This window comes from Prionailurus bengalensis, chromosome D4, assembly GCF_016509475.1.
Source record: "Prionailurus bengalensis isolate Pbe53 chromosome D4, Fcat_Pben_1.1_paternal_pri, whole genome shotgun sequence".
Classification (NCBI taxonomy): Eukaryota; Metazoa; Chordata; class Mammalia; order Carnivora; family Felidae; genus Prionailurus; species Prionailurus bengalensis.
This window is the reverse complement of record NC_057359.1, coordinates 55673775-55696055: the sequence shown is the minus strand read 5'-3', so window position 1 is coordinate 55696055 and position 22281 is coordinate 55673775. Positions and strand designations below refer to the sequence as shown.

Here is a 22281-nt window from a genome sequence, read left to right as displayed (position 1 = left end):
AACCTCTCTGGGCCTCACTCTCCACGTCTGTAAAATGGGGATAATGAGGCTCAGAGGAGTGAGGTGCTTCAGGTTTGGGTTTTGCCATTGGCATTTTGCTGTGATGAAGCAAGGTGAAGAAGAGTTTGCCAGAACTCATGGTCTCCCCTTATGTCTGTGCTCAGGAGTCAAGGCAGTGGGTGGGTGCTGGAGGGTGTGTACAAGGGCTTCTGGAGGGGATGCCCTATGCTGTGGCCCCGTAGGGGGTGTAGAAGCTCAGAGGCTGGGTCAGGGGCAGAGAGACAAGACACATAGCTCAGAGCCAAGTACACCCAGGCACATGGATGAGGCCATAAATCTGGAACTGAGCCTTTGAGTCCTCCAGGGACCCAACCAAACCCCTGTTGGCTGATAAGGATTCCTCAGATAGGGGTCACAACAGGCCCTTGGAGAATGTGTTCTTGTCCTCCCCACTCCCCCAGATCCCCTACCTCCATCCTGGTCAAGGTCAAGGACAGGGAGAAGATGAATTCCTAAGGGAGACTCAGTGTTGGGGCAGGGGAAATTGGAAGGTGGTGGATATACCAGGAGAGTTTGGAAGTTGGACATGCTGAACTGGAGGTGCTTGTGGGACACCCTGGGATAGACAGGCCTGGGCTAGAGATACAGCCCAGGGTGGCATGTGATGGCTTGCAGATGGATTAAATGGCCCAGGGATAGACGATGGAGTCCTGGAAAGCACCCATGTTTAAGAGATGGCTAGAGGGGAGGAGGCAGCCAAGGCCCATGATTTCCTCTGGCTCCAGGAACCCAAATACTCTGGGTATTAATTGACTTCTACCCTGGGGCCAGTCCTTTCTCTCAGAAGGTTCAGATGGGCCAGGGCAAGCAAGAGAAGCCCAGACTCTCCTAGGCAACCAGTAGGAAAGCTCCAGAGACCACCATCACATAGGACTTCCCTGTAGCTCTGAGTCCTGCAACTTCAACTCCCTGCTCTGGCTCTCGAAATGTCTGATTCCTGCCCTGTCCTCAGCTCCCTGCCCTGTAGATGACAGGATGCCCAGGGCACAGTCCCTGGACCTCTTCTCTTTCAACTTCCCTTCCAACATGACCTTACCAGCCTGTAAATACCATTATATGCTCACAGCTCCCCAAATTAGATCTCCTGTCCAATCCTATGTACAACCACCCACTGGACAGATTTTCATCCCTCAAGGCTGTTTCTCCCACACTCTTTCCTATCTTAGTAAATAGCAAATTCAATCTTCCCAATGCTAAGGCCAAAATCTTTGAAGTCATCCTTGAGCCCTTTCTCTCTCACACCCCACCCACACCCTAGCTGTTAGCAAACCCTATAGGTGTTACCTGCAAAATACATTTAGAATCCAACCACTTTTCATCACCCCGCCACTGTCACCCAGGTTTGAGCCACCATTACCTCTCTTAGATTACAGACAGAGTGGTCTTCTGATCATCTCCCAGTCTGTCTTTTTGCTCTGTGTCACCCCTATGGTCTAGTCTCAATACAGCAGTTGGAGTGATCCTTTCAAAAAATAAGCCAAATTGTATCACTCACTCCTCTGCCTAAAGACTTCCAGTGGCCTCCAGGCCCCTGCTTCTCTCTCCCTATTCATTCTCCCACAGCTGATGGCTTTGCTGCTCTTTCAAGGTACATGATGTTTCCACCACCGAGCCTTTGCAATGGCGGTTTCCTCTGCCTGCGACATTCTTCTTCAGATATCTGCATGACTTAGATTTTCTTCCTGTGCTTACGTTGTGTATGCAAACAAACAGAAAACAGTATTAAAAAAACAAACAGGGGGCGCCTGGGTGGCTCAGTCGGTTGCGCGTCCGACTTCGGCTTGGGTCGTGATCTCAAGGTTTGTGGGTTCGAGCCCTGCGTCGGGGTCTGTGCTGACAGCTCAGAGCCTGGAGCCTGCTTCGGATTCTGTGTCTCCTTCTCTCTCTGCCCCTCACCTACTTGTGCTCTCTCTCTCTCAAAAATAAATAAATGTAAAAAAAAAAAATTAAAAAAAATTGGAAAGGTTATAAGTTTTAAAGATACTTGGGTGGCTCAGTCAGTTAAGTGTGGGACTCTTGATTTCAGCTCAGGTCATGATCCCATGGTTTGTGAGTTTGAACTCCATGTTGGGCTCTTTGACAATGTAAAGCCTGCTTGGGATTCTCTCTCCCTTTCTCTCTGCCCCTCCCCCACACGCTCTCTCTCTCAAAATAAACTTAAAAAAAAAATTGGGGCATCTGGGTGGCTCAGTTGGTTGAGTGTCCAACTTCGGCTCAGGTCATGATCTCGTGGTTCTGTGTTCGAGCCCTGCATTGGGCTCTGTGCTTAAAGCTCAGAGCCTGGAGCCTGCTTCAGATTCTGTGTCTCCTTCTCTCTCTGCCTCTCCCCGGCTCGCACTGTCTCTCTGTCTCTGTCTCTCTCAAAAATAAATAAACATTGGGGCGCCTGAGTGGCTCAGTCAGTTAAGCGTCCAGCTTCACTCAGGTCATGATCTCGCAGTCCATGAGTTTGAGCGTCAGGCTTTGTGTTGATAGCTCGGAGCCTGGAGACTGCTTCAGATTCTGTCTCTCTCTCTGACCCTTCCCTGCTCACACTCCATCTCTCTCTCAAAAATAAATAAACATTAAAAGTACATAAATAAACATAAAAAATGAAGATACTGGTTATAAACTACTAACAAATTTTAAGTAAAAGCTTTTTTTGAGGCAAAGTGTAAGCACTATCCCATCCCAGCCCCGGGCTCCTGGTTTGGGGATACATACTGCTCCCTAGTGGCCATCGTAGGAAAAAGTCCCATCATCTGGGGGTTGCTGGTGTTCTCTACACTGGGACACAGTATAAGCTTTTCTTCCACCTGTCCTGACCTGCCAGACAACGCAGTCCCAGGGACTCCAAGGTAATGTGTGTGAACTGTCCCTGTTCTGTGTATAGTAGAGGACACAGGTTTTGAGTCTGACTTTATAGGAACTTCAGATCCCCAGTAATTCATTGAGTGATCCTGGGCAAGTGACCTAATTTCAACCTTTAGTTTCTCCATTGGTAAAATAGAGATAGTAAGAATATATGCTTCAAGGGGCTTTGAGGATTAAGAGATGAGCACAGTGCTTGGTGCATATTAAGTGCTCAAAAGCTGTTATCTACTATCAGAAGAGACTTTTGAGGAGTGGGTGCATGAGTACTTCAGACTCCTTCACCACTGCGTCAAGCCTGGGGGGGGGGCAGGGGTGGAGGTAGTAGAAGCGGGGGAGGTGACTGAAAGCCCCAGCTGTTGCCAGAGCAGCTTCACAACTGCTCCGTTCCTTCCCCCAAATGGGCTATCCTCTGAGGGATGGTCCTGGGATAGGCTCAACGCTTGACTGAACTGACAATATCCCAGCCTCTCAGATCCTGTCTACTCACTAGCCTTCCAATGGCTTCAGGTAGCATGTGGGCTGAAACTATTCCCGACCTGACAGATGGGGAAACCAATGCCCAGACAATGGAAGCAAACTGCTCAGGGTTCACAGAGTGAGTTGAGGCAGCCAACTGGGTGTCCTAGCAGTTTAGCCAGGTTCTGTGTAGCCACGCTGTGCCTTATAAAGAGCAACCACATGAAGCCTGGGGGGCTGAGGGCAGCTTGGGCTACTGGGAAGCACTCCAAAGGAATTTTGTTTGGGGAAGACAGTTGCCTTTTCCTTGAAGACTCAGACCCCTCCCGGCCTAGGGGCAGTTCTAGGCTGGGAAACCCAAAGCCTGGATTCCAGTCTTGGTCTGGCTCACATTGAGTGTGACACATGGAGCCTTTCCCTTCTGGGGTAGGCCTTTGTAGACTGAGGGGTTAGGCTAGCTTAGAGCTTTCCCTGGAGATTTGTGAGCTCTACAAGACCATTAGAGATAGTATGGGACATCTGAGTCGAGGCCACGTAGTGAGCTTGGGAGGGAGAAATTTCTCAGTAGGTATTACAGGACATAGGAGGGGACTGATAAGGTAGGCAGGTCTGTGAAGGTGGCCAGGCATTCCCTCCCTAATTTTAGAAGGGAAAGCACATTGGTAGGTTCTCCTTAGAGAACAAGGTCTCTAGGGTTTCAGGCATGAAGCAAGAAGGCTGACACCATGTGGAAAGGACCCTACCCCTCCAAACGTAAATCACAGGACCCACTCTGTGAGATTTTGAACCTCTTACAAGACTGACATTCCTTCTTCCCCTCCCCTGGTCTGTTCTCTGGCCTGTCCAGGACAGGATCCAGAGCTGCTTCACACAGACCCTGCATTCAGGAGGGCCGCTTTCATCTCCAATCCTGGATACAACCTCCCACTGCATGTCAGGCAGGCACCACTGCTGAAAGGAGCCAGCCCTGCCACATAAGCCAGAGGGAATTCCAGAGATAAGAACTTGGGTCTCTGAAAAGCTCTGGCCCCATAAAGAATCTCCTGCCAAAGAAGAGGGTAGGGTTGGAAGGGGGAGGAATGAGATCACCTGATTTTCAGGGAGCAATAGTATGGGGTCACGGTGCCCACAGGATTTAGTCCATGCTCATGTCCAAGGCCAGTGCTCAGTAGAGAATCCACCAAACCCATGAGAAGCAGCTTCCCCTTGCTGAGGGGGGTGAGGGGTCCCTTTGGTGATCCGAGGGGTGCTAGCTACCTGCCGGCACTCAGCATCCTATCTGACCTCCTGAATCTCTTCCCTTTGAAGCACCACCCCCCAGCATCCTCATCTTCTCATGTGGATAACTCCTATAGCTCTTGGCTGGGGTCTCGCCTCAATGTTAAACCTCCAATCCCTTCTACACACTGTCTGAGACACTGCTCTAGAACAGGGTGTGGGCAAACTAAGGTCCTTAGGCAAATCCATCCTGCTGCCTGTTTTTGTCCAACTCATGAGCTAAGAATGGTTTTCTAATTTTTAAATAGCTGGAAAAAAATGATATTATTTTGTACCATGTAAAAATTATATGAAATTCTGATTTCAGTGTCTATAAAATAAGGTGTTACTAGAACAGAGTCAGGCTCATTTGCTTATGTATTGTTTGTGGCCGCTTTCATATCACAATGGCAGAGTGGGTAGCTGTAACAGAAACTCTTAAGACTCAGAAAGCCTATAATATTTCCTATCTGGACCTTTACTGTCACTCTCTGCTTAGGACCCTCCAGTGGCTCTTTGTGGCTCTCCACAGCTGACCCCTTTCTTTCTACCTCTCCAGCCTCATCACATGTCCTTCTAGCTGACTGCCCACTCTGGACGATTCACCTTTCCTCATTCGCACTGAAAGCCACATCATGCCATTTACCTTCACTTGGCATGCCTCTCTTCTCCAAATGACAGTCTACCATCTTAAGACTCAGCCCAAAAACTTCCTCCCATTTCCCTTCTCCCAACCACAAGAGCTAACCCATTCCTACTTCCAATATCACAGGAGCCTCTTATAGCTCCCCTTAACTTTTAATAACAGACTAATGACCTGTTTGTGCCAGACCAACCAATTCCATTTTAAATATGTGTTCAGGGATGTGATCTCTGGGGCATTACTAACTGAAAGAATAGACCACAGCCCTAGCACAGGGCTGCATGGGGTAGGCACATAAGCCTACCAGAAGGTAGGCCTGTTTAGCATTCTATACTTTTTACTTGGCTAATAGTATGGAGGAAGAAGCAGCTTATATATTTTCCAGATACCAAGTATTTTTTTTTTTAAAGTAAACTCTATACCCTATGTGGAGTTGGAACTCACGACCCTGAGATTAAGAGTCAGATGCTCTACCAACTGAGAAAGCCAGGCGCCCCCAAGTATCATTTATATAAACTTCCAGCACCTATGATAGATCAAGCACCTCCATATATCTTATCTCATTTAATCCTCACAACAACCTGGTAAGGCAGGTGATACCTCCATTCCACCAAGCAGCGAGTTATGTGGCAGAGCTGGCGTCTAAAATCAGGTCTCCTGCCTCCTGAGATGCTCTCCATATGCAGTTCACCCAATGAACCACTGCTTCAGAGATGTAACAGGTACTTGTGGGCTTCTTGTGTTTGGGGCTACTGACCCTGTGCTAAATGGGTCCAGGTAGAGGTGGTTTTGTAGTTTTCCATCTCTTCCCTCCAGTTGCTTCTTCTGCTCCTGTACTTGCTGCCTCTCAAGGCAGATCGTCTGGGTCAGGACCAAAGGGTGACCCTGCTCTTCCTATGAAAACTAGGTGCCAGTTTTGTGACGTCACTTCTGAAATCTTCTGTTGTTCTGGGGCTCGTGGCTTGCTCTGGAGAAAGTTGTTGGAAGTCTGGCCTCCAAGCTGGAGGGGTGCCAAGGCCAGAGAGGGCCAAACTAATGTAACTGTCAGTGCACCTGCCTTAATGGAGACTCAAGAGTGCCTCCAGAGGGCTGCTGGGATAAGCCCTGGACTGTCCACATACTTTTGTGTATATTCAAACAGAAGTCCAGAGCTCAGAGACCAGGAGAGCCAATATAGCTGCTGCAGACCTGGGAGAAAGCAACACAGGAAAGGTAAATCCACCTGAGACTCTTTCTCAACCAGAGAGGAATTAGGGCTACACTGCTCAGTACACAGAGGCCACACTGAACTTGGCAGCATGAGGAGCTTGCTCTATGTCCTCTTCTGTCACGGCAGATAAAGCTAACCTGTCACCAGACAAGCTCAGGGATGTGGTATGAGCCACACCCCTGGACTTTAGAAAATGGAGTTCTGTAAAGCACCCTGATCCCTCTCCTAGGTCTAGAACTGATGGCACCGAGGATCTCCAAGTCCCATAAGTTCAGCCAGATAGACCTAGGAGAGTTTTTGGCAAAAGACTCAGATAAGATAGCTGGGTTTAACACAATGTGTGATTCTGGATATGGTGTACCAACTCAATGTTTGGTATTCTGGACTGAGAAGCTCACTTGTGTTTTTCCAAAGATTGTGATCAGTTTGGATTAATCCAAAAAGTGAGGTGCAGTTGATGTTGCAGACATTTTTACGAGGAGGAGGGATAACTGGGACAACTGAGGCTATGACTAAGTGCTGCTTTCAGGCTAAAATTCTGGTTTGTCCAAATCAAACCCAATATTCCCCAGCCCTCCGAGAAATCACGGTGATGGTGGAGCCTCTGCAAATACACGACCGAATCACTAGTGACCATCCAGTCAGATCTGGCTGTACCGAAACACTTTATACAGACGGAATAGAGGACAAGGGGACTTCTGATACACTCATGCTTTGGACGTATCAGTACAAGACAGTATGTGAGGCTGTGTGTGAGTCCACCAGGCAGTTGGGAACAAGCATGATTTTCTTCTGGCAAACAAGTCTCCATCACACCTAATCATTCTTTTATCTAAGTGCATCTTGATCTTCTCAGTCCTGGACATCAAAGTAGTCAATTACTGGTTCCTTGGCTATTTTCTGTAAATTACTGTTCCCAGGATTCCTGAAAAGCAAACAAAGAATAATCAGTCTTCTTGTTTGGGGGAAGTGGACTGAGGTCTTCAGAAAGTTAAGGATCAGCTGATTTGCCATTTGCAAAGCTTTGGTAAGACAGTGGGGCACACATGAGTTGGGAACTTGAAATTTGGTGATGGGCACGCAGGGGTTCACTGTATTAATAATATTCTCTTGACTCTAAAAGTTTTTACAATAAAATTTTATACAAAATTAAAGCAAACAAAAGGAAAAAAGCATGGCGCAAACAGGCCAAAGACTCCACACGGTTATGTTCAGGTGGTACTGGACATGGCTGTGAAATAACATGTAGAATACCTCACATTTCCAAAACCACTGCCCATGTGGATATGCAGCTGGGCTGACTGGAATCCAGGCCACCTGTTTTACAGGGGTGAAGCAGGGCTGGTCCTATGGAGCTACACTGACCCAGACAATCCTTGCTAAGGCTGTGCCCAACGGGCAACACCTAGCCGTCCTGTCCAGTCCCAGGGAACACCGATTACTATGGCCCTCATGGTGACTTTATAAACTGCCCTTCCCACCCTCCCAGAAGTTCTGTATAAGAAGTTCTGGTAAAGCTTCTATGTGGAAGGCCAGAACAGCATTAGGCACCCTGCTGAGTTTCAGGGCAACTTTCAGCAATGCTGCCTCAGTCACAATAAGGCAGCCAGCTTCCTTTCTGGCAAAGGAAAGGAAAGGAAAAGGGGATGGTTCTTCTTTCCTGCTTCTGAGACTTGCTGCTTGCCAATGTGGTTTTCTTATCTCTAAATCATGAATATATGTTTCTGTTGTAAAAATGATACAAACCATATAGAGGTCACTAGAGCAAAACGCTAAAGTCCCCACCTTCACTGCAACCTCAGCCCACTATCCCACATCCATCTGCAGAATAAATGTTGTGAACCATGTAACGTTCCTAAATCATCCGCTGTGACACAATGAGTCCACTTCCCAGTGTCACCATCTACACCATGGAAGTTATGTCCAATGACTTTTCTCCAGAAGAGAAGTGGGCATTATAAACATCAAACCTCGGACCCCTCTGGCATGAACAAATGTGTCTGACACCCCAGTCACACCTTACTTATTTGAATAAAGCCCCCCAAGGCCAGGCCTGAGAGGCTGCCAATGGCTGGTAGAGACCTGGACAGTTTAGCCCCTGCTGGCTTTTCTGAATAGACAGGGCCCTTTGGAAAGCAGCTGAAGGATCCTTACTTGTCTGTCTGATGCCTGTGATGAGGAATTGGTGGTGGAGGCCGTGACTGTATTTCCCTTTCAAGGACACCTGTCAGCGTGTTAGGAGGACAAATGGACTTCCCTCTGATAAAAGACAGAACACAAAGTATTGAAAAGTGAGAACTGTTTGTGGAGACAGGCAGACCGCTGCAAATCCAGTCATGATTTTCACTGTGCTGCTGCTAAGTGCTCCGATGTGACCTGTCTCCTCTCAGGCATGGTCACCTTCATTTAACCCTCGTCCCTTCCACTCATCTCTGTTGGGCCTGTTACCTGCTTCCTGTCATCTCATATTCAAGTTTTTTCTTCTGGAAGTCCCTCCTACTCTCTCAGGTTCTGACAGTGATCCTAGATCCTCACTGTCACTTCCCTGCTCATAACACAGCCATAGTCTCATCTAATGGCAAACACTGTTTATGGGGGATGCCTTGAATCAGAGTCTAGCATCTTGTTTTCATCATGCCAGGAGGACAAGGGAAAAGGGGACAGATGTGATGGGCAGGCATGCAACCCAGGCCCTCAGGGTCTGCTCCCTGTATCTGAGGAAATGATGCCTCCAGTGTCACTTGTGGATTGGGGCAGATAAAAGCCTTGCATGTCTTTAGACGTGTCTGTCCTGTGGACTGAGGCATGGGCTTTGCTCTCTGGTTCAGACCTTTGTATCGGACTTTGATTGTGCCAGAATGGCTATCCCATAAGCAGGTTTTCTATCTATTCTTCTAAGAGAGGAAGCAAGGAAAGCCAACATTGATAGATCCTGCTTTCCGAGGTCCAGCCTGCTCCAATGAGCAGTTCCTCCTGTGATGACAAGATCAACCCACCTGACCGCAGTGACCACGACGTTGCGCTTTGGTTCACTGTCATAGCTCACACTCTCTAGGCCGTACACTTGGGCCAGGTCATGGATGATCCGACGGTGGTCTCTGTTCATGGGAGGGAAGCAGTGGCTCTTCTTACTATTCTTTCCCTGTATTGAGGGTAAAGATGAATGATTGATAAAATGACTAAATAAATCAAAGACCTAAAACAAGACAATTTCATTTCTTATAAAAAATATGTTTTATGCTAAAAATCATGAGTGTGCAGATACAGACACACTAGCAGAGAAATACACTTGCACAGGTTTCCTAGTTAGGAACAATGATTCCATTTTCTCCACCATGCTAGTGTCCTGCTGGGAACTGGGAACAGAAGGGAGGAAGGGAGGAAAGGGAGGGGCTAAGGGAGATGGCAGGAAGGAAATTCCTCTTCATTAAATGTGGATCTAATATAGGTATCTTGTCCTCACTCACATCCCCACAGAATAAAGAGGGAGTCACCATGGGATTGGATGCCTCTGACTAAATTAAAGACTTTTTCCCTTAAAGCTACCTCCAGGACAAGGGCTTCACTCTCTTAAAGGAGTCTATCCCACTACTCTTTAGCTCTAGTCATTCAACTTTTCATTTTTACCCCAGGGTTTCTATTGTGCCTTGGGGGTAATAAAGAATCAGTGTGACCTATCATATAATAGCCCTTTGGAGATCATGTCTTCCTAAGTATCCCACACAGGCATTCAATTATCACTACCGAATGCCTCCAATTGTTCAGAGTTTCTTCACCCAATCTTAGGCACTAAGCTAAAATTTTTTATTTATACTGACTTTGATTGAGGAGTTTTTTTCTGAACCAGGACAAGGCTTCCATAGATGTTATAATGGCTGGGCTTTGGGGAAAGATAACGATCATCAAGAAGTTGTGACTTTTTCCTATAACTACTCTATATTGATGGTGTTTCTAGGATTTTTTTTTTTTTTTTAATCAAGCTGGCCTTAGAGACATGTCCAGTTGGATGTTTTGACTTCAACCTTATTCACGGCCTCCACAAGGGCTTCCATTTCTTTCTCAATGTCACTGACAAACTTTAAATCCTTCCTGAAATGAGAAATCACCACAGTTAATTTCATCTGTTCCTGCTCTTCTGAGAATCCCTTCTACCCACCCTCTCTGCCCGTAAACTGCAGACAATGAACAACGTGGGCAGAAAAACAGCAGAGGTCAGGAACTGTCAGATAATAGAAGACTGACTGTGACTGAACAAAGGAAAAGAAAAAGAGAAAACAAATATGAGAAAGGAGAAGATGGAGAAAGAGCATTCTGGAGGGCCAGGAGATAGGAGGAAAATAAGAGCTATTACTGCCCAAGTGAGGACCCAAGTGAGGAGCCAGAAGTGGAATTCAGGCTAGTCCAAGCCCTATGGAAGCCCATACTTCTACTACAGGGCGTTCTCTCTCTCTCTCTCTCTCTCTCTCTCTCTCTCTCTCTCTCTCTCTCTTTTCACACACACACACACACACACACACACACACACACACACACCCTGCACCCCATGCTCCATTCTTCTAGAGGAAAATTTCGAGAAACCTAGAAAAGGATTTTTATTAAACATCATATAATCTCTTATAATAGATATATAGACTTTAACTGGCTCGATCACAGACGAGCACATATTAGTTATATCTTAAAAGACCAAACAGTCTTGTAAGCCATAATTAAGAAAGGTGGTACCAAGTTACATACACACCTGGCATCTTCTTTTAAACTGTCACTGAATTTTGACCCTGAAGAACGTATATTGAAAGGATCGGAATCCTCGCTGATATGAAATGCCTCTGCTAATCTCCTGGAAGTAAGAGAGATGTAAGTAAATAAAAGGAAAGGAAGGAGAGGAAAACACAGAGTGCCCACCAAGTCCTAACTTCTTTATACATTAATGATGTCATTTCAGTAAACCTACTTATTTTTTATAAAAATTTTTAAAAATTATTATACACAGAGATACACAGTATGAGCAGGGGAGGGGAAGAGAGAGAGAGAGAGAGAGAGAGAGAGAGAGAGAAAGAGAGAGAGAGAGAGAGAAATACAGAATCCAAAGCAGGCTCCAGGCTCTGCCTGTCAGCACAGAGCCTGATGTGGGGGTCGAACCCACGAACCGTGAGATCATGACCTGAGCCAAAGTTCAACACTTAACCGACTGAGCCACCCAGGCGCTCATCAGTAAACCCAATCATTAGGGAAGGAATAATAACTACTTGGGACAAGATATGATTTTATCTTCCTAGAAGAATATAAGCAAGACAGATCTACATGGGTCTGAGCCAACCCCTTGGCTGACACTGGCAGCTTGGGTTATCTGGGATGAGAATGGGAATGACTATCTCTGAGATTTCACCTAAACATCAGACAGATAAAGGAGACATATAATCATTAAAATTAGTATTGTCTTACAGAAAATTTGGAAAATAAAGGGAAGAATTCCATTAACAACACAAATACTGCATTTTAATACACTTTCTTTCAGATTTTTTTCCCTTTAAGTAGTTGCAATTAGCGTATATAAAACTAGGCACCTGGGTAGGGCACCTGGCTGGCTCAGGTGGTGGAGCAGATGACTCTTGATCTCAGGGTTGTTAAGTTTGAGCCCCATGGTGGGTGTAAAGCATGGAGTCTGCTTGGGATTCTCACTCCTTCTCTCTCTGCCCCTCCTCCACTCATACTTGCTCACTCTCCCTCTCTCTCAAAAGTAAATAAACTTAAAAAAAAAAATGTAGTGGAAAGTCAAACTTCAAGATAAAACAGGACTATACTTTGCCTGCATTTGCCTGTTTTTTTTTTTTTTTAATTTTTTTTTTCAACGTTTATTTATTTTTGGGACAGAGAGAGACAGAGCATGAATGGGGGGAGGGGCAGAGAGAGAGGGAGACACAGAATCGGAAGCAGGCTCCAGGCTCTGAGCCATCAGCCCAGAGCCTGACGCGGGGCTCAAACTCACAGACCGCGAGATCGTGACCTGGCTGAAGTCGGCCGCTTAACCGACTGCGCCACCCAGGCGCCCCGGCATTTGCCTGTTTTTGTTTAACTATTTATTTTGAGAAATTTCCAAACAAAGTAACAAGAATATTATAATGATAAAACAATCATAAGTTCAAAATACCGTAAGTCAAAAATGCATTTAATACATCTAACCTACCAAACATCATAGCTTGGCCTAGTCTACCTTAAATGTGCTCAGAACACTTACATTATTAGCTTACAGTTGGGCAAAATCACCTAACACAAAGCCTATTTTGTAGTAAAGTACTGAATACCTCAAGGAATACTGTACTGAAAGTGAAAAACAGAATGGTTGTAAACGTATTCGTTGTTTACCCTCATGACTGCACGGCTGACTGCAAGCTGCAGCTTGCTGCCACTGCCCAGTGTCATAAGACAGCATTATATTACTAGCCTGAGAAAAGATCAAAATTCAAAATCTGAACTATGGTTTCCACTAAATGTGAATTGCTTTTGCACCACTGTGAAGTAGAAAAATTGTAAGTCAGTTTATTGTTAAGTTGGGGACTGTCTGTGTATTGTTCACTTAAATTCTCCAACTGTTAACATTTTTACAGGGCTATACATTTTAACCAATCTTTGTTAGAACCAATAAGTCTGCCAGTCATTGAATAAATGCCTCCTAATCTGATGAAGAGTATCCTCAAATAACTAATAGAAAATATATTTAGCAGTGAAATATTTAAAGCTCTCTGGTGTCAGGAATACCTACTATCAACCACCTATTCAACACTGTACTGCAGGCTTGAGCCAGTATAATGAGGCAAGAAAAAGAAAACAGATAAGAATTGGAAAGAAATAAAATTACTATTATTAGAAAAGGACATGAAATAAGAAATAAGTGAATTTAGCAAGGTTGTGAATACAGGTCAACAAACATCAGTTACATTTCTATATACCAGCAATAAGCAATTAGAAAATTAAATTTGTTTTGTTTTGCTTTTTTAGAAAATAAAATTTTAAAAGTGATACAAGAGGGGAGAGGAGAGAAAAAAAAGTGATACAAAAAAAATTACCACTTAAAAAAGCATCAAAACCATCAACCAGCAAGGGACAAATCTACCAAAAGATGTACAAAATCTGAATCTAGAAAAATATGAAGTATCACTGAGAGAAATCAAAGAAGACAGGAATAAATGGAAGGTATACCTTGTTCATGGATTAGAAGACTCAATATTATAAAAATGTCAAATTTCCCAAATTGATCTAGAAATTGAATACCAATTCAATCAAAATCTTAGTAGGTTTTTAAGCAGATATTGATAAGCTAACTCTAAAGTTTAAATGAAAATGCAAATACCCAAGAACAGTCAAGTTAATCTTGAAGAACCATGCTTGAAGAGATAAACTATCAGATAGTAAGACCTTTATTGTTATAAAGGTACAATTAAGAGAGTATGATTCTAGCATGATGGAAAAGAATGAGCTCAGAAATAGATCCACACGTAATATGAATACCTGATTTAAGACAAGGGAGGCACTAGAGAGACTGGGGAAAATGACATCTTGATAATAGTACTGGTCACATGAATATTCATATGGAAAAAACTGAGTTGTGAACTCTCCTTAAACCATACTCAAAAAAAAAAAAAAAATCAGTCCAGGTCAACTGTAGATCTAAATGTAAAAGGTAAAATAATACAGGTTCTAGACAATAACAGAGTATCATCATGATCTCAAGATAGACAAATACTTCTTAAACAGGACATAAAGAGCACTAGTATCTAAGGAGGAGACTGATAAACTAGATTACATTAAAATCAGAAACTTCTGCCTATCAAAAGATACCATTAAGAGAGTGAAAACTGAAGGCACTAAGTGCAGGAAAATACAATACTGAAAATCAACAAAGGATTCACATCCAAAATATATAAAGAACTCCTACTAATGAATATGAAAAGGACAACACAATTACAAAATAACTAAAAGAATTGAATAAGCACTTCACAAAAGGGGATATCCAAATTGCCAATAACCATATAAAAAGGCATTCAACCTCACTAGTCATCAGGGAAATATAATTTTTTTTTTCAACGTTTTTTATTTATTTTTGGGACAGAGAGAGACAGAGCATGAACGGGGGAGGGGCAGAGAGAGAGGGAGACACAGAATCGGAAACAGGCTCCAGGCTCCGAGCCATCCACCCAGAGCCCGACGCGGGGCCCGAACTCACGGACCGCGAGATCGTGACCTGGCTGAAGTCGGACGCTTAACCGACTGCGCCACCCAGGCGCCCCAGTCATCAGGGAAATATAAACTAAAAGCTCACTGACATCCAGCTACAAATTCATAAGAATAGATTAAAATTAAAAAGACTGTCAATTCCGGGGTGCCTGGGTGGCTCAGTCAGTTAAGCATCTGACTTTGGCTCAGATCACGATCTTACAGTTCATGAGTTTGAGCCTCGCACAGGGTTTTGGGGTGACAGCTCAGAGCCTGGAGCTTACTTCGAATTCTGTCTCCCTCTCTCTCTGCCCCTCCCCCACTTGCACTCTGTCTCTCTCTCTCAAAAGTAATAAACATTAAAAAAATTAAAAAAAAAAAACAAAACAAAAACAGACCGACAATTCCAAGTGCTAATAAAAATGTAAAGGAAAAAAAAAAAAAAGAAAAAAGAAGAAAAAAGTAGAGCAATGGGAACTATTACCCTGCTGCTGGGAGTATAATATGGCACAACCATTTTGGATACTGTTGCGGAGAACTGACTAAAGCTGAACATATGAATACACTATTAACTATCAATCAGTAATTCTACTCCTAAGTTTGTAACTAACAGAAATGAGTATGTATATATGGCAAAAGAAGTATGTGGATGTTCTTAACAGCATTTTTTTTTTAAATTTTTAAATGTTTATTTATTTTTGAGAAAGAGAGACAGAACACGAGCACAGGAGGGGCAGAGAGAGAGGGAGACAATTCGAAGCAGGCCCCAGGCTGAGCTGTCAGCACAGAGCCCAATGTGGGGCTCGAACCCACAAACCATGAGATCATGACCTAAGCCAAATTCGGATGTTCAATCGACTGAGCCACGCAGGTGCCCCATTAACAGAGCATTATTTATAATAGCCCAACACTCATAACCATACACATACCTATTAATGGTTGAATGATAAATAAATTATAATATCTTAATACATTAAAATATCATGCAGAAATGCAAATGACCCAAGTACTGCTATAAGCAACAACAGGAATGAAGATCACAAATGTAATGAATGAAGCCAGACAAAAATAATACAAACTACAAGATTTCATCATTTATATAAAGTCCAAAAACAGACAAAACTAATCTGAAGTGTTAGAAGTCAGGATAGATGTTTTATCTTTATGGAGTATACAAAAGTGTTCTGGTAATTTTCTATTTCTTGACCTGGGTACGGATTACACCACTGTATTCACTTTGTGATGACTCACTGATCTGTGCACTTCTGATCTATATGTATGCTATATTTCAACATAAAAGGTCATTAAAAAAGTTTTGAGCCTCTTATCTCCACTGGAATCAGGAAGTCTGCCAGTCAGTGAATAAGTATCCTGTAGCATGTGATGTTTACGCCATGCCCAAAACCAATAAGCTCATGTTTCGGAAATGTGCTGAAATCACCTAAGTGGTTTATCCTTAGACATTACAATTCTTGATGATTGAATTTCTCTTGCTCTCCAATAGCAGCAAAAGACTCAGCAGGTGCTGAATGAATGCTTCAACAGTTGCTCCCTCCCACTAACTTCACAGAGCTCAAGGACAAGTAGATAAACAGCAGTTGAAATGACTTACTTTTTCCTTTCCAAGGCTAAACACTCCTCATCACACTCCAGCCTTGAGAAACAAATGAAAAAAATAAAAGTCAGGGCACAGATTTCACAGCTTCTACCCAACAATAAGTTCTTAGTCAACCTGGAAACAGATTCTGGCCAAAACATGGCTACATGAGGTCCCTTTCAAGGACAGGTGGGTGGGCCTCTGGGTTATGGTAATCTAGTTCTCAGAAGGGCCTCAAAGTGTCGCCAAAATGCTTCCAATGACCCTCTCATAGCGCCACTTCCTTCTCTTGGCACAGCTAGTTCTCTGTTCTCTGTGGGTTGGGCTGGACACATCTAGGTCTCTGCTTCCTCTGGCTACTGTTTGAGGAGAGGCCTAAGTCTTCTCTGGTTGTAGCTATATCCTGAATAAGATTTGCTGGATTGGAGTGGGTGTGGTCTCTTAAGTTCAAACGTCTGTTGGAACACCTACTGTGTGTGCAAGGGTTTGCTGTGGGGGATTGAGATAAATAAATAGTTCCTATCCTCTGGAAATTAATTCTAACAGAAGACACACATTTTAAAAATTAAAAATTACCTGGCTTGGTGAATTTCCTTCTTAGTAATTAACTTGCTGATTTCCACTGAATCTCCAAGCTGCATGTCTGTTATTTTAGAGGCCATGGAAATAGCAGCTATTCTGAAGTATAAAAAAGGGAAGAAAAGGCATTGCAGTTTCACAGGAATGTTCTAATACTAAGTACAGAGAAGACTTCCTTCAAGTCAATTCTATCACTGGACAATTCATGTGGCTTCAGAAACCCATCTATTATGAACTACCCACACGTTTATGTCGTATCTCCTCAATCAGATTCTAAGCAGCTCCACAGGAAGCAATGAGACAGTCTATTTAATCTCCCTTGAATATCCAGGCCAATGCCTGGCATTCAGTCAGTATTTCGAAACCCACTGTTGTCAAAGCTACTCTGATGTCTTTATACTCTAAAAATGCTATCTCCATGACACCTCTCTGCACCTAATCAGAGACAAACACACATCCCTAACACCTTCACCTCCTTACTCAGACCTTTCTGACCACCTGGTTCTAGGATTTCAGGGGGCTGCAAAGACAATTCACAGAACAGTCAGAAACCCCTACTACAGGGGAAGAGCACAGGACTTGGTCCTGGCTGTGCTACCACAAATGGTGGGATGTTAAAGCAATTCATGTAACTTCAGGACATCATCCCTTCTGATCTCAGGGTATAACAAGACCAGAAGGGAGAGAAAGAGGAAAAAAAATAAAAAGGTTATTTTACAAATGAAAGTTATGGAAGGAAAGGGACAAAACAATACTTTCTCTCTGAACCATAAAAACTAGACTGAGGAAAATTCATTTAAACAACTTTCCACAACAAAAGTTGCAAGGATGCTACAATAAACACCGGTATACACGTGTATAACCTCTGTATACTGAGATCCACTGCTATTAACATTTGAGCAGCACTAACCTTTGATAAGTACTGGATGCTTCAGAGCAAATCATCATCTCTTTTCTTCGTCCACATTCACACTGCAGCTCTATCTGAAATAAGATTAACATGGAGCGACTTTTAGCACATAGAAACCATGTGAATAGGCAGGTTTCACACTTTTAAAGTCTCTCTCAAATCAAACCATGGCAGAGGATATAGACAGTGAGTGGTTACCCTTCAGGATGGAGGAAGCTAACCATGCATGCAACTAGACAACGTGGTAGTTGACACACTAGGAGGGAACCGTTCATTCTACAGGGACCCTTTCTGGGAACTACTACAGTCCCTAACCCCACCTGAAGGGGCAGGCCTAGAAATGAAGTTTTTACCATTGAACCTGACCCAGGACCATCCAAGGCCTAATCAGGTCCACTGCCTGCTTTCACCTCCTCAGGGAGGCCCTACTTAGATCCCTCAGACCAGGCTAAGTTGCCCACTCTCATGCTCTCATAGCACCTTCTATCAGGGTGTAACCTCTTATTCACCACAGTCATAATTCAGTATCTGAGTAATTAGTAAGGATCTGTCCCATCTAATTGAAAGGATCACGTGCCTCCTGTTCACCGGTAGAGCCCTAGCACCTAGCAAAACATCTTGCGCAACACAGACACATATATTTGTTGAATAAACGGAGTAGGCAATCAGAGTCTCTCTTGAGAATTTGTTCTAAGGGAGAGAGACAGACTGGTCAGACAGCAGTGGGTACCTTCTGAACTAGAAGGCCACTTCAAGCTGGGCAGACAGGAATCTGTACAGTGTACCCCACCTTTCTCTTGCTCCACCTTAGCTTGCAGTTCCTTGCAACCAATGATCTCTGATTAGACTCTATGCCCAGGAGCCTCAGCTCTGGACTCACGAGCAGCCCCACAACCATAGTCAATGCCCTATCTGGAGCCAGGAATACGCACCTTGGCTTTACAAGCAGTTGTGGGGCAGGGTAAGCTGGGGTGGCAGGGTGCCATACACGGGTGGCCACAGTCAGCTCTGGGGGTGGTGCAGGGCTGCTTGCAGGCCTCATCCACAAGACACTCTCCTTTGTGACAGAGTCTCTGACACTTGTGCATTCCACATGGTAGCGTGGCACTGCAGGGTAATCCGCAAGAGATATCAGCCAGGTGACAGGGGATGTTGCTTCGTAACTAGGAGAGACAGAAGTAGCCAGATTCTTATCTCCGTGTGCGATCTGGGATGAGTTTTGACTTCCTATTCAAACATTTTTTAATTTTCAAAAAGTTATTTTGATCTTAAAAAAAATTAGGTGGATTTTCAAAATCTGAACGTAATTTGTCTGAAAATAAACAAATCTGGAACTTATTTAATAACCCTTGTTATGATCCAAAAGAATTTGTGCTAGCAATCAAGTGTGACTGAGGATATACACTTCCCAGGACGGGTAGCAAGCACATGAAACTAGATAACTAGGGAGTATCTGATATGCTCTGACGAACTAGGAGGATCAGATAACCTTTTCCTCCCTTTGCAAACAGCTTAGGGCACTGAGGGTTGGGAGGCACCCTTGACCCATGGTTTCAAGACTGCTGGCAGTGCTGTTTTACAGAAATAATTAAATAATCAAATAATCAACTCTCCTCACATTTCCCAACTCATGGTATCTTTAACTTTAGGTAGCTTTATCATTAAAAAAAATTAAGAGGCAGGGGTGCCTGAGTGGTTCAGTCAGTTAAGCACCCGACTCTGGCTTCAGTCGTGATCTCGTTGTTCGTGGATTCAGCCCCCACGTCAGGCTCCACGCTGACAATGTAGAGCCTGCTTGAGATTCTTTCTCTTTCCCTCTTTCTCTGACCCTCCCCCACTCATTCTCTCTCTCAAAATAAATTTTAAAAAATTAAAAAAAAAAATTAAAAGGCAGGTGCCTGAGTGGCTCAGTCGGCTGAGTGTCTGACTTCAGCTCAGGTCACGATCTTGCGGTTCATGAGTTCGAGCTCCACATCAGGCTCATGGCTGTCAGCCTGTCAGTGCAGAGTCCACTTTGGATCCTCTGTCCCCTCCGCCCCCTCTTTGTCCCTCTCCTGCTTGTGCTCTCCCCAAAATAAATAAATATAAAAAAGGTGGGGGGGTGGCCCCTGGGTGGTTCAGTTGGCTGGAAGTCCAACTCTTGATTTTGGCTTGGGTCATGGTCCTAAGCCCCACGACAGGCTCCGTGCTGAGTGTGGAGTCTGCTTAAGATTCTCTCTCTTTCTGGGGCGCCTGGGTGGCGCAGTCAGTTAAGTGTCCGACTTCAGCCAGGTCACGATCTCGCGGTCCGTGAGTTCGGGCCCCGCGTCGGGCTCTGGGCTGATGGCTCGGAGCCTGGAGCCTGTTTCTGATTCTGTGTCTCCCTCTCTCTCTGCCCCTCCCCCGTTCATGCTCTGTCTCTCTCTGTCCCAAAAATAAACATTGAAAAAAAATTTTTTTTAAAAAGATTCTCTCTCTTTCTTCCTCTGCCCTTCTCCCCAGCTCAAGTGCTCTCCCTCTGAAAAAAAAAAAAAAAAAAAAAATTAAGAGGCAATAAGCCATGAAACCCCAAACTTTTAATTTTTGGAAATCACCTTCTTTCAGGATTCCTTACTCCAGGAAAAAGATGCTAGAATTTTGTTCCTGTGGGAGCAAAGTTTACTCTTACATATTGACTCAAATTCTTTTGAGAACCCTCAAAATAAGGAATATACTTTGACTCTAGTGACATCTAACTTTTACTCTTAAAAAGGCCTCCAAAGTCTAGAATGTACACGCTTCTTATCGCTTTAGAACTGCTTTAGAGTGGCACCTGGGTGGCTCAGTCAGTTCAGTGTCTGACTCTTGATTTTGGCTCAGGTCATGATCTCATGGTTCACAAGATTGAGCCCTGTGTCAGGCTCTGCTCTGACATCAGGAAGCCTGCTTGGGATTCTCTCTCTGCCCCTCCTCTGCTCACACATGTGCTCTCTCTCAAAATAAATAAATAAACATAAAAAAAAAAAAAAGGAAGAATTGCTATATAAGTATTTTGGTAGAATGTAGTTCCCAATCATTAAACTTACCTACACTAATACCAGGGTCTGGAGATAATTTATTTTTATTTTTTTTAATGTTTATTTATTTTTGAGTGACAGAGTGTGGGCGGGGGAGGGGCAGAGAGAGAAGGAGACACAGAATCTGATGCAGGGCTCGAACTCACAAGCCGTGAGATCATGACCTGTGCCAAAGTCAGTCACTTAACCAACTGAGCCACTCAGGTGCCCCTGGAGATAATTTTTGCACACACTGTGTCCTCTGTTTTCCCTCCCCTCATTACTTGCCTACTTTTCATTATCCTTTAGGAAGTTACCTCCTCTACAAACACCTTCCTTGGGTGGGGGCTCCTTTGATCCTGCTCAGTCCTTTGTACTTGCCCTGCTACTGTACTGTTTAAACTGCTATTGCACTGTTTAAATGCCTGCCTTCTGCCCCAGAGTAAAGGCTCCACGAAGGCAGCAGTCATGCCTCTCTTGTTCTCTTCTGAATCATGTGAACTTAGCCTGTTACCCAGCACACAGTAGGTATGTAAAAAAATATTTGTTGAATGAAGTCAAATAAGCCATCAACACAAAGATGATACATGGATGTCTTAGAATGGCTACTCTCGGAGAAAGTAAGACTCATAGAGGAAGATACTAGTAAACGACAAATGACTTGAGAACCACTTACAGGAAATAAGTGAAGAAAAATACGTCCATCAAGATAAAGATATTGAACGCATGTTGTCACAAATGCCAAGGGTTTCCAAAAATGTTGCTTAATATGTTATGAAGTAAAAAGTAGGTTACACAATAGTATAATCTTAAAAGAATATGAGAAAGTGTGTATCACACATGACTTATAGTCTATACACAAGAATGTGAACAGTATTTATTTCTGGATTGCAGAATGTATGCTCTTAATTGTCTACAATGAATATGCATTTTTTAAATAAAGAATTCTTAAAAGTGTTTCAAAGGGTCTATAGGTAATGGTGTCAAATAAGCTTACAAATTGAGAATGAGGATGAAAAGTCCTTCATGGTAATGGCACTGCAGAGGTGTAGGTGAGCCTGGAGGAAGGTGTTTGGACCTAGTGGCCAGAATAGGAAGCTGCACAGGGCACAGAGGAAGGAAGAGTGGCCCCTGGTGGAGAGACACCACCACTCTTGGGATGCTCTTTTTTTTTTTTTTCAATTTTTTTTTTTTTTAACGTTTATTTATTTTTGAGACAGAGAGAGACAGAGCATGAACGGGGGAGGGTCAGAGAGAGAGGGAGACACAGAATCTGAAACAGGCTCCAGGCCCTGAGCCATCAGCCCAGAGCCCGATGCGGGGCTCGAACTCACGGACCGCGAGATCGTGACCTGAGCTGAAGTCGGACGCTTAACCGACTGAGCCACCCAGGCGCCCCAGGGATGCTCTTAATGAAACACCTTTATGCAGGCTAGCAACCTTTGCTGGTGAACCTGGAAGTTGTCTCTGAAATACAGCCCATGTTCTCAA

The 22281-nt window shown here is 44.0% G+C and overlaps 1 protein-coding gene across 2 annotated transcripts in view; it reads right to left on the bottom strand.

Annotated features, from left to right (window-relative positions):
- Window positions 1–7127: 7127 nt before the first annotated feature.
- NFX1 (nuclear transcription factor, X-box binding 1) overlaps window positions 7128–22281 on the bottom strand; it is a 75003-nt gene continuing 59849 nt past the window's right edge. Inside the window, exons 16-24 of one of the 2 annotated variants that reach the window (XM_043566728.1) lie at window positions 18709–18939; window positions 17777–17850; window positions 16864–16965; window positions 16303–16344; window positions 11218–11316; window positions 10502–10568; window positions 9476–9621; window positions 8634–8738; window positions 7128–7404 (exon numbers count right to left, since the gene is read on the bottom strand). In XM_043566728.1, the coding sequence (XP_043422663.1) occupies window positions 7332–7404; window positions 8634–8738; window positions 9476–9621; window positions 10502–10568; window positions 11218–11316; window positions 16303–16344; window positions 16864–16965; window positions 17777–17850; window positions 18709–18939 (939 nt within the window). In that variant the 3' untranslated portion in view covers window positions 7128–7331. Of the gene's footprint in view, window positions 7405–8633; window positions 8739–9475; window positions 9622–10464; window positions 10569–11217; window positions 11317–16302; window positions 16345–16863; window positions 16966–17776; window positions 17851–18708; window positions 18940–22281 lie in introns of those variants that run through there. The other variant, XM_043566730.1, reaches the window with a different exon arrangement.